At 36.6% G+C, this 19066-nt stretch overlaps 1 protein-coding gene across 4 annotated transcripts; it reads left to right on the top strand.

The window, feature by feature from the left end:
• The first annotated feature begins 4832 nt into the window (after positions 1 to 4832).
• Positions 4833 to 16272, top strand: LOC18445708 (lysine-specific demethylase JMJ29). Of its 4 annotated transcripts, none has more exons than XR_002282937.2 (15): positions 4833 to 6277; positions 6440 to 6553; positions 6815 to 6933; positions 8167 to 8266; positions 8510 to 8642; positions 8990 to 9053; positions 9162 to 9900; positions 11158 to 11487; positions 11998 to 12735; positions 12816 to 12888; positions 13040 to 13125; positions 13284 to 13403; positions 13485 to 13555; positions 14538 to 14849; positions 15566 to 16272. XR_002282937.2 is itself a non-coding variant. In XM_020674495.2 (14 exons), exons 1-14 carry the CDS (start codon positions 5282 to 5284, stop codon positions 14620 to 14622), a joined length of 3768 nt encoding a protein of 1255 aa, XP_020530154.1. In that variant the 5' UTR covers positions 4833 to 5281; the 3' UTR covers positions 14623 to 15086. The 4 variants fall into 4 exon arrangements, 2 of the variants coding, with proteins under 2 accessions (XP_020530154.1, XP_020530157.1); XR_002282938.2 differs by having other exon boundaries at positions 15504 to 16180; XM_020674495.2 differs by lacking the exon at positions 15566 to 16272 and having other exon boundaries at positions 14538 to 15086.
• Positions 16273 to 19066: the final 2794 nt, after the last annotated feature.

Raw genomic sequence — 19066 nt, 5'->3', positions numbered from 1 at the left:
TGCCCAAATTTCTCTTTTTCAAGGTTGAGAAAACTAAACAAGGACGATGATTCCTCTCATTTAGTTGGGGCCTCTTAGATGGGGCAAGTCACTAAAATGTCATTGCTTGTACTAGGTTCCCAATTCAAATGGAGACAATTTGGGCATTCATGAATATATTTTTTTATTATGTATTATGCGAAACAAAAAAAAAAAAAAAAAACTTCCTAATTTTTTGACCCCCTTGAATTTACTTGTAGCCCCTCAACTACGTTACAAACCCACAACAAAATGCCCAAATTTCATTTGTTTTGAGTTTGAAAAAGTTGAACAATAGAAGGTATTTTGTTAGTCAAGATACTCGAGCCAAACGACTTGATGCTTGTTCCATATTTCAAACTTAGAAAATATTTCCTATGAAAACTCATATTCGATGTAAATATTTTCCATGAAAAAATCATATTCAATGTTTGAAACTTTAAATAAGCACTGACGTTTACATTTTGGGGAAAGTTTTTATATAGCTGAGGTTCTAAACAATCAAATTAGACCCTACCTAAAAGCTCACTAGAAGAGGTTGTTTTGAAGTTGAGATATCCTCAAATTGATCATCTTGATATCAAGATGCATGGACATGAGAAAAAATTGGATTTCAAGTTTTGAAAATAGTATATTTTGTAACGTATTTTTGGACTGTCAATTTTCAAGATTTTCAAGTTTTTATCGATAAGTCTATATTATTTTTAAAGCTTTAAACTTTATAAATAAATATAAAAATATATTTTAAGGCTATTGCAAATATTTCCAATATTAAAAGTACATTTCTTGACATTATTTGAAGGTAGGCTCTAATTTGATTGTTTAAATCCTAGGCTCTATACAAACGGCACCCTTACATTTTTTGGACAGGTTGACCTAAGAGACTCAAATTACTAAAATACCCCTCTTTCCTTGTTTGTGGCTCAAACCTAAAGCAACATTTTTTAATGAAAAAAGTGTTGTGTGTTTGGAAAATGGAGCAAAGTGTTTGTGTCATTTGCATTAAGTCAATGAGTGAAACTGCAAAAACCCCCTCCAACAATCCCGCTTTCAGGTGTTTTTAATGAAATTATTAACAGGTAAATGAAACATTATCTAAAGGTAAGTAATTGTTCATTGATTTTTTAAGGTGATTGTGCATTTTAATGATTTTTCTTTTATTTGTATATATTTATTTTTTCGTCCCATATTCGGACAACATAGAAATTACCCTTCCTCCTTAAATGGGAGCATGGGTAAGTCCAACCCTAGTTGCGGAGCCTAGCTTGAAATTCATATTTAACTTTTTTAAAGCGATGTAGAACTAACACTATTTTTGGGAATTGAAAATCTTTTTTTTTATTTATATCCATACATCTCAAGGTTTAGATGGTCAATTGAAACCTCATATTAACTTTTTCCTCTTTATATAGGAAGAATTTTATATAAAGTTGACACCTTAAATTGTAGAATTAAGGTGCACCTCAAAACTTGATTGGAAAAAGCTATTTTAACATTGAAAAACCATTCAAATGATCATCTCGACATATATATATATATATATATATATATATATATTATTTTATTTTATTTTTTTGGAAAAAATAGAAAGAAAAAGGTTTCAAGTCTCAAAAATAATACATGTTATAATAAATTATTTGGACCATCCATTTTCAGGATTTTTATGGCTTTATAGATTTGCTGGATTCAAACCATATTTTGAGTTTAAAATTTCAAAATTAGAGATGAAAATAGATTCTTGGGTCGTCCTAAAATAATTTGACAATCAAATTGTATCTTATGACGAAGTTCAAAGGTGCACCTCACTTTGATTGTTTAAAGTTGCAATCTTATGCACGCATTATATATAACAAAATAGGGTAAGATTTGTATAAGGTGCCAACCTTATACTATATAAACAAGGCACACCTTTTTTCGTACTTCTTTTATTGTAAACTTTATGACAACTTGAAAATTCATATTCTGCTCTAATTACGAAATTTATAATTCCAAAAACGATGCATATTGATCAAATTCACAAATATTGAAATACCTTGAAAATAGACGATCCAAATATCTTGTTACAAGATGCACTTTTTTTAGAACTTGAACTCTCTTTTTCTCCCCCTTTTATACCCATCTATCGAGGTGGATACGATCAATTAGAACATATAACTTTCAAACACTCTCCCACTTATTTTTTATGAGCGCTTTACTTTTACAAGAAAATCAATCGAAAGAGGCTCTTTTGATGTTGGAAAACCATCTAATTGATCATCTCAGTATCATAATGTATGGATGCAAAAAAAATAAAAATGAAAATTTCAAGCCCTAAAATAGTATATTTTGTAGCATATTATTTGGACCATCCATTTTCAAGATTTCACACCTTATAGAGATACTTGATTTGAATTGTTTTTGGAGTTTAAAAGTTTATAATCAGAGAAGAAAATAGATTCTAGGGCCATCCTAAAATATTTTGACTCTATAATTGCACATTATGACGAAGTTTGGAGGTGCGCCTTATTTTGATTGTTTAAGTTGCAACCATATGCAAACCTCGCGTATATTATTGAGGGTAAGGTTTTCATAAGGTGTTAACCTTATACTAGTCAATTAAAATGCACTTTAAAACAATTAAAAAATACATAGTTTTGGTACCAAAAAATCTTGAGATGGCATGAAAATCTACTACGACCCTTAATTATGAAATTTAAAGTTCCAAAAACTGTAACCATCAAATATATCTATAAACACTTGAAAATCTTGAAAATGAATGGTCTGGATGATATATTAAAAGAAACATTTTTAGGGTTTGAAATCATTTTTTCCCATATCCATGAATTGCGAGTTAAGATAATCAAATTGAGGGTTTCTCAGCATCAAAACAACCTTCTCTAGTGGGCTTTTTAGGTGCATAATATTTCTACCATACAAGGTTGCCACCTTAGATAAACTTTCTCATATTTTTTATATATAACAACAAGGTTATGTCAAAATACTTAAAAAATCCAAGTAAGGCACACGTCCAAATGATGCTAAAATATGTTGTTTTCAGTGCCAAATTCTTTGTGATGGTCCAAAAATATATTTTTATCTCTAAATATGAAATTTAAAGTTAAAAAAATAGCATGGATCTAGTTAGGGCTGGCAACGGGTCGAGTCTAAGCCATTCCATTCTTGGCCCTAGCCCCATAGGGCCAATCCAGGTCTTGCCCGGCCCAGACTGGGCCAAGCCAGATCGAGCCAAACAAAATCGATAAAGAGTAAAGGAGTAAAAAAGGTTTGGGCTGAACAGAGCTGGCCTTGTCATGGACCTAAGCTAGGCCGGGCACTTGGGCTATATTTTTGTGACCTAGGTCCTAGGTTTTTTAGAGTCGGGACAATTAGGCCTAGTCGAGGCCATCCATTTCCACGTTTGGATCTAGTAGTTTTACAAATACTTAAAATAAAAAAAATAGACAGTTAATAAAAGCATTACAAGATGCACCATATCTAGGACTTGTAATCAGTATTTCCACATGAGAAGGGTTTTTTTTTTCGCATCGGTATGGAACCTTTCAGTGAATTTCTTGAGTTGCGCCTTACTTCATTGAGATCTATTCCATGTTGGAAAAACAGGGCGATCTAATCGGTAACTGTCCGGTTAGATCAGAACCGGTTTGGGGTGGTTTGGTGATCAATCGATATTTTTTTTTTAAAAAAAAAGCATATAAAATCCCGAAAATAAAGAATTTGGTTTGTAATACATTTTTATGGTAAAGATTATAAATTTATTTTGGTAATTTTATATTTTCCCATTTTTTCAGAATTTTTTTAAAATACCCCCTGGTACAAATCTATTAGTTAAAATCCATTTTTTCATTAATTTTCCACCTTATTTGAATGTGTTTTGTTTTAAGGGTGTAGTTGGCATACAAATGCACCCGTAGCTGTAGAGGTAAGGTGCGCCTTCAAACTTTATCATGGTATATAATTTTGACGAAAAATATTATTAGGATTATCTCAAAATCTATTTTTATATCTAATTATAAAATTATAAAATGGTTAAAATCAAGTAGATCTATAAACAAATGAAAATCTTGAAAATAGACGGTGTAGATAATATGTTGTAAAATGCATTATTTCTGAGACTTTCAAATCTTTTTCATTTTTTATGGTCATACATCTTGACACGAGATGATCAATTAAAGGGTTTTTCAACATTAAAACTATATTTTTCGATGGATTATTGAAGCGCATCCATAGTTGTACATTATAAAGTTGCATCTTTATATAAACTTTTTCCTTCGTCTTAATCGTTATTTATGTGTTTTTCATATTTTGTTTGTATCTTTTTAAATTTTTTTTAGCAGTTTTTTAACCATTCGGGACTTTTTCAATTAGAATGGTTGAATCGGCTTCCGGTTAGATTTTGCTAAGACCGGGTCTACTAATCGCAACGTGAACCGGGTCTTGGTTCAAAGGCCCAGCGGAGTCGGGGTCAAACAGACCCAACCCGACCCAAACGCTCCTACCATGTGTTAAATCAGGGAGTCGCAGACGAGGACTAGGTATGGTGAGATGTGACCCGCTCTGACAAATGATAACATCGTAATTAGAAAGCGAAAGGACACATACTGGCGGCGGCCTCAACTTGAAGTGACAGCTGGCTCGCTCTCCTGGGGCACCATCGAATAAAATATTCAATATTTACGGAGAGAGAGAGAAAATTTGAATTTGGCGCCAGACTAATGGTTAGAGGAGGGAGAGAGAAAAAAAGTAGATGAGAGAGAAAGAGCAAAATCCATATCTCTCACGTCAAGTGAAAGCCAGAAAGGGCCGGCGCCTGTTTCAACTTTCAAAAAGTAACCGCTTTTAGGAGAGAGTAAAAGTGGTTTTGTAAGCTCCGAGGACATGGCCCCTCTTTTTACCGCTAATGCGGCCTGCTCACTCAGCTGTCAGCTTTGGCGGGATTTTCTCATTTAAAAAATTGAAAGTTTGAAAATGCACCACTGTTGTCTTTCCTTTCTCTCATTCATTCTCTTCTTCTCTCCTCTTCGAAGCTCTGCTTTTTCCTCTGTTTTCCATGTGTTTTTCGCTTCTTTATCCTCATTGAGCTCTGAACCCCTCTGTTTTGCCCTAATCTGATCTTTTATATCCCCGTTTTTTGTTCTGGTTCTCCGTTTTTGGTTCCTTTTTCTTGGAGCCAAGAGTCGGTTTGTATCTCTCGTTCCTCAGGCCTGTACTTTGGTTTTATTTTTTTAACCCCCATTTTTGCTGGTTTATTTTCAGTAGCTTGATAATGAAGGAAGATGCGTTCTTTGTCCCTGCTCCTAATGACCTACGCTGCGAAAAAACCATTGGGGTGGGGAGGTGCAAGAACTGGCGCGTTCATGATATGCTTATTTGTGAAAAACATTTAAAGATGGAAATCAAGGCAAAAGTATCCAGAACTTCTGCAAAGAACAAGGGCTCACAATGCAAGACCAGAGACCAAATGGGAAACGGATGTGCGGATTATGTTTCAGAAAAGCCGAAAAAGAAGGAGGTTGTGCATCAAAAAAACAAGCAAGAGGAGGAGGTTCTGCTTGAACATGGCGCTGGGAATTCTATATCAGGTCCTAAAGAGAAGCAGGAGGTAAAGGTTCTACTCGAGATCAGTAATGGAAATTCTCTCTGCAGAAACAGGTCAAGGGAAAGCGAACAAAGTTCTGATGAAGAGAGAATGGCTGAGAATATGGCATCTGCAAAGAAGAAGCGCAACAAGAAGGGGTTCAGTAATGACGATGGTGGTTTTAGGGCTACCAAGATATCAAAGTTAAAGAAGAAGATGACGCTGAAAGAACCAGATGAGGAGGATGAATTGAAAGATGACTTCATCGAATCAACTAGTAGAAATTCTCTCTCTAAAAAGAGTTCAAGGGAAATTGATCGAAGCTCCGCTGAAGAGAGAGTGGCTGAGAATATAGCATCTGCAAATAAGAAGCCTAGCAAGAAGGGGTTCAGTATTGACGATGGTGCGTTTAGGGCTCGCAAGATATCAAAGATAAAGAAGAAGATAAAGATGAAAGAATCAGAAGAGGATGAATTGAAAGATGATTCCAACAAATCAACACGTAAATCTTTCACTCCTAGCGATGGAGTTGGGGCTTCTCAAATGGAGCCAGAAATTTTGGGCTCGGATAATGGAGTTCTGGCTTGTGGGTCTGAGCCAAAGATGGAGTTTGCAGCTATTTCTTACTCTAGACGCAAGGTTAAGGCACTAAACAATGGGCAATATACAGTAGAAAACCCCAAGGTAAACTGTTACCTTTTTTAAAATGATTAAGTAGATTGTTACTTGGCATTATGAAATCTGGGAGATTTTGAATTTCTATAAGTTAGAAGTCCTTTTGTGTTTTGTTTGGTCTCTTTTTTTTTTTTTTTTGGTAATGATTAATGTTATGTGTTGTTCCTCTAGGAAATTGCAGAGATTTCTCAGGCAAAGCAATTGCGTAAACTCAGGCCAAGAAACAATGTATTCAGCGAGCGTAGGCCACAAAAGAAAGTACAATGCACAGTTGAAAAACCAAAGGTAAATTGTTATTTGCTGTGAATAAATTAGGTGAACTATAAATGTTGTTATTTGTTGTGAATACATTTGGTGAACTACAAATATTGAAAACTTAGAATCCCTTAATATTTTCTCTATTCTTGTTGCAATTCTTTTGTTTCTGTTCCTCTATGGAAACTCTTATGAATTAATTTTCTTACTTTGGTGATTTATTATTTATCAAGTCGGAAATACATCCCAATAGTTTTTGAAAGCTGCTAATATTTTTGGTGAAATTTTTAGAAGGCACTACCGGGTTTCAGCAACATGTGCCATCAATGCCAAAGAAATGACAAGGGAAGGGTGGTGAGGTGCACCAAATGTGATAGAAAGCGCTACTGCATACCTTGCATAACGAGATGGTATGTTGGTATCTGCTATTTATTCTTGTACGTTTAATTTACTTTGACAGGTAAATATTTCATGGCTCGTTGAATTGATTATGTTACCTCCTACTTCAACCTTTCTTTCAATTTCTTTCAAAACTTGTTAATTGCTTTTTCTTTTGAGATTCCTGGTACAATACCATTGAACATCAAATGTCAATTAGTTAATTAAAACTTTTTTTATAAGTGGTGAATTTTTCTTGATTGTGAAATTGGTGCAGCAGCATGAGTACAAATGGCATACATTAGAAAAAAGGTGCATACTGTGATGCACAGATGCGGCTGTGGACATGGTTATGTATAAGTTTTTGGTGATCTTACATATGTTTTTAATTGCCACAGATATGACGCGCATTTTGACGTATTTGTTTGTCATGAGGTGCATATGCATGTGTTTTAACTTTCAAGTTAATTCAAGCCCAGTTTGGATGGTTTCATATGTCCAGTAAGGAATAATAGTGTCTTGAAACAAAGCATTCCAATTCCTTTTTTTTCCTCTTCTGATTGATAGAGAATGTTCTGTGTCAGTTTCTTAATAATTGGGGGTGTGAAATGTCATTTACCCTTGAAGAGCAAAGCAGATTAAACAATGCTATTCTTACTCATTAATGGGTTGGGGAGAGAAATGCGATTACTTGTCTTTCTTTTTTTTTTTTGTGAGAATCGTTCACTTTATAAAGTAGGAAAATTACATATTTTTTAATAAAGATAGAGGCACCCAGGTTGTCAAAACTGGGCCATGTATTGTGCTGTTTGGGCAATTAAAATTTTCAACAATGCCACAAATATTAGTAAAACCAACTATATTGTAAGAAGTCTTAATATATGACGAAATTTTGGAGCTACCACTATAAAAAATGAAAATTAAATGTCAGTGGACAAATGACTGAGAAGTTTGGACATTGTTGTTGAGTCTGATTTACACATGTTATCATGGAGTTTTGAGTTCTACCTAGATTACCGCTTGCAAAATTGGCAAGACTTAGGAAGCTGTTTTTTGTCCCTTTCTTTATTTTATTATTTTGAATTTTTTGTTGGTTATGTAATGTAAGTTTTATTTTGCATGAAAATTTGAGGGTCTTATTTGATTGTGAGCTGCATGCTAGTTGTCATAGTGTTTGTCTATTGTTGGAGTGTGAGCATTCTTGATCCAAGCGAAACCTTTTCTTTCTTTTTCATTTTTCATATTTCTTGGTTGATGAGCTGCAGGTACCCTCTGTTGTCGGAGGAGAGTATAGCGGAGGAATGTCCTGTCTGTGTTGGGAATTGCAATTGCAAGGCATGCTTGCGTTTGGATAAATGCCAACAGGTCTGACTTTTAGATGCAAATGTTTGTTTACTGCTTAAACAAAAACTGCATGGGGTCCTTAAGTGTTGCTGGTTGATATTTTTGATGTAATCACGTTTTGATTTTATCATTTCAGAGATTTTATTTAGCAAACCGATGTTGCTTATAATTCATTTTCTGTGATCAGTGCCTGTGAAATGTAAAAGGTTCACTGTCAATTGGCAGAATTGTTATATTCACTTCTAGCTTCATGTTTCCTTGCAGAGTCATTCGAAAGAGATAAGTAAAGAGGAAAAAATTCGTCATCTTCAGTATTTGATACACAAGGTCTGTCCCTTGCTCAGGCAAATTCATCAAGAACAAGAAGCAGAGATGGAATTAGAGGCTACCATTCAAGGTATGGACCAATATCATATAGATAGGAAGGTCATGAATCGGTTCGGATGCTGATCCATTCCAAACCTCTCCGACGGGGACTCTAGTCACCAATAGGTTTTTAAAAAATTGAACTTAATGGTGTATAAAATTCTATTCAATGGAAGAAAAGTTTGATTTGTTGTTTAGTCTGCCTGTCCAACTGGTTTGCTAATTAAGAGTGGGTTTTGACCTGGACCAAAGGGCTTTGGGACCCAGAGTCAAGGTGAATTAGCAAGATTGACCCGTCAACATCTGCCTTTATAGTGTTTCAGGCTAATTGTATGTTTTTACCTATTTTTTGTGCCCTAATAGTTTCTGTATCTGCAGGAGTACCTCCATCTGATATACAGGTTCAACAGGCAGTTTGTTATGATGATGAGCGTTTGTATTGGTAAGCTTTTCGTTCCTCATTAATGATAAGGATGGTTCATTTTCTTGATGCATTCTAGTTCTTTCCTCTAAAGTGTTTTGGAACTTGATCCTTTCGGATTTGAAACAGTAACAACTGCAGCACATCCATTGTGGATCTACATCGGAGCTGTCCAAACTGTTCATATGATCTCTGTCTAAAATGTTGCCAAGATCTACGCGCAGGCTTCAGCCTTGGAGGTGGTGAAGAAGTTCATTTGGAGTTTGTGTCAAGAGAGAAAACTTATGTGCATGGTGGGAGGCTTCATTTGGGCAGTGAGAGGAAAAAGGAGTCTAATGGCATCAGGTCTTCTTCATGCGAAGATGTGCTGGCCTTTGAATGGAAAACTGACAATTATGGCAACATCTCTTGCCCTCATACAAAGATGGGAGGATGTAGTGCTGGCCTTTTGGAACTAAAGTGTATATTTCAGGGCAATTGGTTGTCCGAGCTGCTAGTTAAAGCTGACAAAATGGCTAGCATATTCAGATCTTCAGAGCTATCAGATAATTTTGATCCGTGCTCCTGTTCAAGTGAAATAATGAATGGAGTTAAGGAATTGCTTCGTAAAGCAGCTGATAGAGAAGAATCTGACGACAATTATATTTACTGTCCAATTGCTAGAGATATTAAAAATGGAGACCTTGAGCACTTTCGAATGCATTGGACTAATGGTGAGCCAGTGATAGTACGCAAATGTCTTGATAGTAAACTGGGTCTGAGCTGGGAGCCAATGGTCATGCATCGTGCATTTCGTGAGAGGACTAACTCCAAAATTGGAATCGAGTTGCTCGAGGTGACTGCCATTGATTGTATGGATTGGCGTGAGGTCAGTTACAAAATTAACCGTGAGATATGATGTTAAGTTCCAGAATGCTGGTTCCTGAAACATCAGGTGCAGAATTATCTTGGTTTAATTTTCTGATAGGCACCTCTACTGATCCAAAAACACAGGAAGTTCAACCCCAAAAAAAAAAGATTGAGCAAAGAAGTAGTTTAAGGAACCTCTAATGCTCTTTTACACATAAGACTTCTGTGTGGATTTGTTTTTGGCATGTAGGCTTGGATAGGGGCATTCATGGTGTTGATATTCTTTTTAGGATTTCCATCAAAGTTGCTGCCTTTCATGCAATTTTGATCACCTAGTTTAAGTTTTGCATGCATTGGTGTCCTTTTAAATGCTGAATGATTAGTAAACATGTTGGTCTGTGCTTACCAGTATCACTTCTTTGTGTGATACATTAGATTCCTCGTATTGAATTCCCTAGGTGGCGTACTCTAAGTTGCACAGGCCTCTAGCCTCAAATCGTTCTTGGGTCGTCGCCTCCTTGGGTGATGTATTAAAAAAGGATTAGAGAGTCTTGAATTATAGTCACCTGTTGCTTGCTAGGTGCTACCTGTTGCTTTGCTTGCTAGGTGCTACCAATGGGTTTTACAGATTAGTTAAGGTTATAACCTGGGTTCAAGTTCAGACTTCTTGGATTTGCTGCTATGATTGGAGTACAAACAGTTAAGTAATAATTATGTATATGCTATGTTTATAGTTATGGTTGGGGAGATTTCTGCAGTAAGCCTTGTCTATGATCGTCTGGTCCATGGCCAGCAAGTTTCTGAGTTCTGTCTGTCATCACTAATTAAGCTCATGGCTAAAGTTGCTCAATTACCTATAAAGAATACTATAAATGATGCATTGTTTTCTGATAACAAACCTGATATGTCTTCACAACATTTATCTTCAATGGTTGTGGCTTCCCTGCATTTGTTGTAAGTGACTTGCATCTCTTGTGAAAATCATGTGGTGAACTTTTTGAGTGAGATGACTACCATGCATGCATGTGCACTCCACAATAATACAAACAACACACAATTGTACAGGCTCATCTTTACTTGCTACCCACTGATTAGCTGAGACATCTCTGGTTTCTGAAACTTTCCATGATTTAGGAGTTGGCAGAAAGATCATTATTTTGGGTGTTTCATATTGTAATATATATTTATTGATGTAGATAGTGCTTAGAAATCTATGTTTCTGAGTACTTCTGTAGTTCTGCATATTGTGAGAGTGATTGTCTCTTTTGATATGCAGGTTGATATTAATATTCATCAGTTTTTCAAAGGTTACATGGGGGACCGTGTGCCTCGTGGTGAGCAGCCAGCAATGTTGAAGCTGAAGGATTGGCCCCCATCAAATTTCTTCAATGAGCTTTTGCCTCGCCATGGTGCTGAGTTCGTTAGTGGGTTGCCATTTCAGGAATACACAAATCCCAAAGTCGGTGTCCTTAATCTTGCTGCAAAGCTTCCTGAGAAATTCCTTAAGCCAGACTTAGGACCAAAAACTTATATTGCATATGGGAATGCAGATGAACTTGGCAGAGGAGACTCTGTAACCATGCTGCACTGTGATATGTCTGATGCGGTATGCTTTCTTTTTGCAGAATTGAGTACTATTTACAATTTTCTATTGTGTTATAGTTGAGAGTATTACAACAAAAGTTCTGGATGGGTACTGCATTGTGAGTTATTACATAGTCGCATTTGTACCCTGCTATAGGTTGAGTTTATTTTATTGAATGGTCTGAAATTTTGCATTTTAGATTTTTGACTTGTTGGATGGATGAGTTTTTAATTTGTCTGTTCTCTTGCACTGAGATATTGATCTGCATATTCTTGTAATGTAGGATAACTAATGAGCATGTTATCAACTTCTTTTTTGTTATGAGCTCAATAAAAATCTGAAAGGATGAAGAGTGGGATTTCTTTGTTTGTCTTGGTTATTTTAATCTCTCTTCTGTTGGATTACCAAAATCCTCCTTATTGGTAGGTTACTTCAGTTTCTTTACTCATTCATTTTTCAATTCATGAAATGTATTCCTTTCCAGCGTTTTATGTTCCTTCAGTTTTCTATTTATTCGCTTTCTTGGCTCAGGTAAATGTGCTGACACATACAGCAGAGGTTGAGTTTTCTTCTGAACACTTGACTTGGATAGAAGAGCTAAAGAACCAGCACAACACCGCAGATAAAATGGAAGCCCTTAATGCCTGTGGAATGAATAAGAAAAGGGTTAATCCGGGGCGCAGAAAAAGGGAAACACTTTCTATAGATGGGAAGGCCATAGCGACTGGTTTATCTGATTCCAAAAGAAGAAATGGTTCAAATCTTGATGTTGGAACTGGCCAGGAGGAAAACATTTGCTTGCATGAAGTGAAGGTTGAAACTTGTGAAGAGCACTGTATCAAAACTATGGAGATAACAGGGGATACTGGCTTTCCTGACTTTATTTCTACAGCAAAGAGAACTGTTGATGTTGCAATTGTGGAGAGTAATGGTTGGGAGACTGGTTGCCCTGGCATCAAACATAACGGTAAGGATGGCGAGAGAAAAGGCGATGCTGGTGCATCTGTTGTTGGGCGAGAGGTGATGGAGGTTGATGAAGATATGGATGATGAACATAGTTGTTCCAGGAAGTCTGAAGACTTGAAAAGAAATCCTCAGATGAAGGACAAAGAGCGGCCTGAAGTTTCTGCCAGTGAATTGAAACTAAAGCGTGAGTTTGGTGGTGCTCTATGGGACATATTTCGAAGGAAGGATGTGCCAAAGCTGGAGGCATACCTAAAAAAGCATTCAAAGGAATTTGGACATGCTTCGGATTGCCCACTTAAAGAGGTATATGGTAAAATTGTGAAGAGTTTTTCTAACAGAGATAAATTCCTATAATTTTCACATTTACATGTTTTATGTGCCAGGTTATTCATCCCATTCATGATCAGAGATTCTATTTAGGAGTGGAACACAAAAAGAAGCTTAAGGAAGAATTTGGTTAGTCTAGATTCTCAGTAGGATAGTTAATGGCTTTGTGATTATGAAAATGCCTTTAATTATGGACTTTTGACTTGGAAAGAAATATTATATCACAAAATATGGGACTGATAAGATTTCTTTTTTTTCTTCTATTGGGGTGTTTCTGTAGGAGTGGAACCTTGGACCTTTGAACAACATCTGGGGGACGCAGTCTTTATTCCTGCTGGCTGCCCTCACCAAGTTCGAAATGTGAAGGTAATTGTAGGCTTTTAAAGTGAACTGTGGAATGTTAATTTGCCTTTAAAAAAAATGAGCTGTGGTGTATTAATTTTTGTCTCAGTGGAGGTATTCTACTCTAGGGCTTTTGCACTGAAGCTTTTCACCTGTTTTGCTCTACTTTCTTTATGCTGCAGTCTTGTATTAAAGTTGCCATGGACTTTGTGTCGCCGGAGAATGTCTATGAGTGCATTAGATTGACTGACGAGTTTCGGTTGCTTCCAAAGCACCATCGAGGCAACGAAGATAAGTTAGAGGTCAGCATTCTTTATTCTTGTGTCCCTTGCCTTTAGTTTTCTGAAGCTCATGCATTTTGTAATTGGTTTTATATTGTCCAGGTTCGGAAGATTTGTGTCTATGCGGTGAGCCATGCATTGGAAGAGATCAAGAACTTGAATTCCGCCACAGAGTGAGTCATTTTAGATTTCAATTTGGTTTTGATTGTCTGGTTTGTTGTGCTGTATGTAATGTAGTCTGTAGCTTTATGCATAAGTGTTTTTTTGGTTAATATAATTGTACAGTGCAGTGATGCATGAGTGCAATAGTACTTTTTATGGCGTGTGTTTCCTTCCTTTGTTATTGAACACATACCACCTGTGTGTGTGTGCGTGCATGTGTGCGTGTGTGACTGACTGCCTCTATATATCTCCTTTTATCTTCTCTATTCCCTTTAGTTTACCACTTCAGTGGAGGAGGCTCAGGTAGCAACTGGGCCTTGAGCCTACATTGCATCGAAAGTTTTCTTGCTAACTTGATTGTTGGCCTAGTGTCTTTTCTATCACCATGAGCATGCCTTCTTAGAAAAGTTAAAAGGTTGTTGCTTTGGTGTTTGTTGAACTTATAATTTACTAAATGCTGTTTGTTTGGGACTTTAAGTTTGTCTTTACCTAATTGATGTTTGTCCATTTTTAAAGATTATGATAGCTGCATGGGAAAGCATACCATACACCACTGGCATTTGGCATGTTACAACATAGGGACGTCCACTGTCCATTCTCTACAATGGAAAATGGGTAATAACCGTTCTAAATGACACACAACATTGAATATCCTCCATCCGTCATCGAGAATGAGCAGATGGTACCCCATGGTGTACCATATAACACATCCGTGGTTTTGCTGTGTTTCATGTGTTCCTTAGTCTCTTGTCTTGAATTCTTTGACAAGTACATTCCTTGTGGCATTTTATTGGTTGCATCGAAAGTAGTTTCCAAGCGGATTCTGGTGAACACTGGTTTTGGTTTTCTTCTAGCAGATAGCCATTCATATTCTTTGTCAGGCAAGTTTCAAAGTCAACAAATGCGTGCCTTAAAAAGTTCAGTATGGATGACTCTTTTGACTTTTATTCAGTTATTTATTTATTTACTTTCTTTTTCTTCCCTACTATTTAGATCTGAACAAGGATATAAAGAGGTGCAGTCAGCCATGCACAAGAAACAACAGTCGAAGCGCAAGAGAAGCACGTCCAACTGTTGATCCCAAAGAAATCTCCATTCCCAGCAAATGGAAACCCAAGGACTACCTTCCTCCCATATTTGAAGAAGCTGAGACTACGATTGACGAAGTGTGCATCTAAGACTTGGGGTGCCAGATTTTGTATGCTCTCTCATCCTCCTAATTGAGGAACACTGTGCATGCCAAGGAGGTGTCTATGTTTGTTAGGCCTCTCTAATTTTGGTGGATTGAAGAGTGTGCCAAATTCTGTAAGCTCTCTCGTATTCCTAGTTAGGAAAAAATTATGCATATGGAGGGTGTTATTGGGGTTTGATTGTGGGTGTGGTCATAACTGCATCTCTAATTTTTGGTGGCTTGTGCGGTTTTCTGTGTTATGTTTTTTTGGAGAGATCGGTCTTTGTCTTTGTATCTGTTAGCTGATCTGAATACTGTTTAAACCTTATAAAGGTATATTTGATGTATGTATTGGGGGCTCTTATAGATCATCACGGGCGTGCTTGAATGGAAGCTAGTTCATTTAAGAGTACTAGCAGAAGCATGTGTTTTGCATGTAGTTTTGCATGTGATCTGGCAGCGCTAAATAGAATAATATGATAGCAATTGACAGCAAAGATTTCCTACCCCATTGGGCAAAGCACATGCTAGTATATTGTTTTTCTTAACTTTTAGGAATGTAATCTCTACTATCCATGGAATAATCTCAACAAAAGAAATTTATAAAATGTACTCTTTGTAGTAGAAAAAAATAATGCCTCGAGATTGAATAGAAATTGTTCAATTTTTTAAGGGCTTGATCTGTGTCATGAAACTCAAAATTTAAGGTTTTTTTATTTTAAGAATAATCATCTAGTAATTCTTATGTGGTCCCCAAAACTTTGGACTAAAGGAATTCTCCTATGTAGGTGTTTTTAATTTGAAATCAAATCTCACAGTGAATCCCTCTTTTCTCGACTCTAACCACCAGGCTCTCTCCATGATAACCGTGGGCTGCTCTCTCAATTCATTGTGACCACCAAGGGATCACTCTTTGCTTGTCTCTCTCGAAGGGGCTACACGCTACTGTTACAGATATTCACTTCCTTTCTTTAAATGCGCTCTCCACTTGTATACTCAATACTGTTGACATTCTTCATGGGCATTCTTGTATGATTTTAGGCAACTTTTGAAGCAATGAATTGAATATATGTGCATGTGGATTATTCACCCACTACATCTCCATCTTGCATATGGGTTTGTGGATCATTTACCCTCTCTATCTGGCTCAACACTTGGCGTGGAAATGATTAGGAAGGTTTGAAGGCTATATATTCCATCACTAATGAAACTCTCGAACTTGGAAATGGCAGTTCAGGCATCCTTTAGTAGTTTTGGAATTGGTTCTATCAGAAATGTGTTTTGTCATTGCATCTATCAGCATCTTTGGATCAGGAGACGATGCATCTTTGTGGGGGATATTTTCGTTTTTTCTTTTGGAATGATTTAGTTCCACATGAATAGGAATTCCCTGTATATGTAATACTTGAAAAGCATGCTTCCTTGAATTGTGTTACTCGAATATAGTATTTTGCTCTTCCTTGAATTGTGTTACTGTGGGCTCTCTCAAAATGTCATTCATTTACAGACCTGTATATTTTTTTGCTTGGGCAGCATGCTTCCTTGAATTGTGTTACTTGAGTATAGTCTTTTGCTCTTCCTTGAATTGTGTTACTTGGGGCTTACTTTATGCAAAAGGCAAGAAATTTGAAAAGAACACTAATATTCTCATGAGAATTTTGAACATTGGAAGTACGAGTCCAAGAATTCAAGGCTGGTGTGTAGTTCCCAACTACTTTTCTATTACTGAAATGTATCATTATCAAGTTGTGTCATTTCTACGTTGGAACTTCTACGATTCTGGTTCATAAAATTGCTTTAAACTTTGGTTCATAATTAACTGTTTTAATCTAGATGATCAGATTGATTAGAGTTCAGCCATGAATATTCTATTGATCCTACTGAATACGATCATAATTTGGCTGACGTCATTCAAAAATGAATTTACAGCAACATCAAACTAAATTGTGCAAAAAATTGAGCCATTGTTTATATTTAATTTGTGTGTTTTTCTGATAGTTTTTCTCAACAGAAAACCAGTGTTAAATATGATTCTTTAATCTTAATTTCTTAATGACTTTTGAACAATAATAGTTGTTGGATCATTGACAATATGTTTCCAGCTAGATTGAAATAGTTTTTTGACAAATCTAATTGTGATTCATGATAAAAGAGTGAACTACTAGGTTGCCGATTTTTATAATCAGCACTGTGTTATCAGTTTAGACACAACTTTTGATGATTCTTGGACGGAAATTGCTATTGGGTGATAAACAAATTTAATGAGAATGTTGTGAAATAATCTAGAATAGATTATTTCTAAAAATCTTCATAAAATTAATCATTATCTGTTTTCCACACAACAGAGGAATGACAACAAATGTGCCATGGTCTTTTTATCATTGCGTCATAAGTTATTGGGTCTCGATATACCATTACACGCCCTTATAATGTTTCGACTTTTGTTTGTGAGACAATTGATCAATTTGAAGTAGTATTGATCAAAGAAAAGGAGATCATATTATTTGAACAAACTGCTAAAATTGTTCAACCTCAAAACCAGTAAAGTATATATCATACTAGTTTCGATCTAAAAATTCCAGCTTTATTCATTTATCTAATGTCCATATCTTGCTGACTTTTGTTGTGAGTTTCAAGATCTTAATGTACCGATACAATTAGATGTGAATAATTGATTTTTTTTTATATATATATAGATAATATATATATATATATATATATATAGAAATTGTTGAGATTAGCCCACTAGTTCATATGTTCACTATATGAGCTAGTGGGCTAATCCCAACAGCTCAGATTGAATCTGGACCAATATGACGATCACAGATGTCCGGTAGTGTTTAAATTTTAGTTTTTTTTTTTACAAATCCAAATCGTTTGAAGTTTTAGGCATGTGTTCATCAAAAATAGGTGAATCTTCGAAAAATATAAAAAAAAATTATCCGTGAAAAATAAAATGACCAAAATACCTCTCGAAACTTTTCAGGGGTATTTTGATCAATTTATTTCATATAAATTTTTTTTTTGATATTTTTCGAAGATTCACCGATTTTTGATGAACACACGCCTAAAATTTCAAGCCATTTGAATTTGTAGAAAAAAAAAAAATCAAACACTATCGGACATCTATAATCGTCAGATCAGCCCAGATTCAATTTTGGACGGTTGGGCTCATGTGTTCATATGAGCTAGTGGGTTAATCCCATCTTTTCTCATATATATATATATATATATATATATATATATATATATATATATATATATGTATGAGATTTTTTAGGATTAACAAATCCCCAAAAACAACTAGTTCAAGTTAGAGAACCCTTGTGACGCACATTTTTACCCCCTTTGCCCTCATGTTAATAAAACCCAAAGCATACACAAGGGCAATATGAACCTTTGCAGCGAGAGATTGGGAGAGAGGGGATGTAGCAGCGAGAGATCGATAGAGTGAATCTTTCCCTCCACATTGCTCTCTATCCTCACCCAAACACCCCTCATTACCTCTCTCTTAACCTCCTCTGCCCCTTCTCTCTCTCTATCTCTACACCTCATGCTCCCCTAATCTCTTGCTGCTACTACACCTCTCTCAACCTCCCTCTTTGCCCCTTTTCTCTCGCTGCTACTGCCCCTCTCTTTCAACCTCACTCTTTGCCCCTTCTCTCTCTACACCTCACGCTCCCCCAATCCCTCACTGCTACTGCTCCTCTCTCTCTCAATCTCTCGCTGCTACTGCCCCTCTTTCTCAACCTCCCTCTGCCCTTTCTCTCTCTCTCTCTCTCTTTACACCTCATGCTCCCCCAATATCTCACTGTTACTGCCCCTTCTCTCTCTCTCTCTCTCTTCTCTCTCACTGCTACCACCCCTCTTTCAAACTCCCTCTCTGCCCCTTCTCTCTCTACACCTCATGCTCTCCCAATCTCTCATTGCTATTGCCCTTCTCTCTCTCCTCTCTCGCTGCTACTGTCCCTCTCTGCCCCTTCTCTCTCTCTCTCTCTCTCTCTCTCTCTTCTCGCTCTTTACACCTTACACTCCCCCCAATCTCTCGCTGCTATTGCCCCTCTTTCTCTCAATCTCTCGTTGGTACTGCCCCTTCTCTCTCTCTTCTCTCTCTTCTCTCGCTGCTACTGCCCCTTCTCTCTCTCTTCTCTTCGCTGTTATTGCCCCTCTCTTTCAGCCTCCCTCTCTGCCCCTTCTCTCTCTTCACCTCACGCTCCCCCGATCTCTTGTTGCTACTGGCCCTCTCTCTCTCTCAATCTCTCGCTGCAAAGGTCCATATTGCCCATGTGTCTGCTTTCAGTTTTATTAACACGAGAGCAAAGGGGATAAAAATGTGCATCACAAGGGTCTC

This window comes from Amborella trichopoda, chromosome 2 (assembly GCF_054954075.1).
Source record: "Amborella trichopoda isolate Santa Cruz 75 chromosome 2, AtrichopodaSantaCruz75HAP2 v2.0, whole genome shotgun sequence".
Taxonomy (NCBI): Eukaryota; Viridiplantae; Streptophyta; class Magnoliopsida; order Amborellales; family Amborellaceae; genus Amborella; species Amborella trichopoda.
The sequence above is the reverse complement of the archived record's forward strand: the minus strand, read 5'-3'. Positions and strand labels throughout refer to the sequence as shown.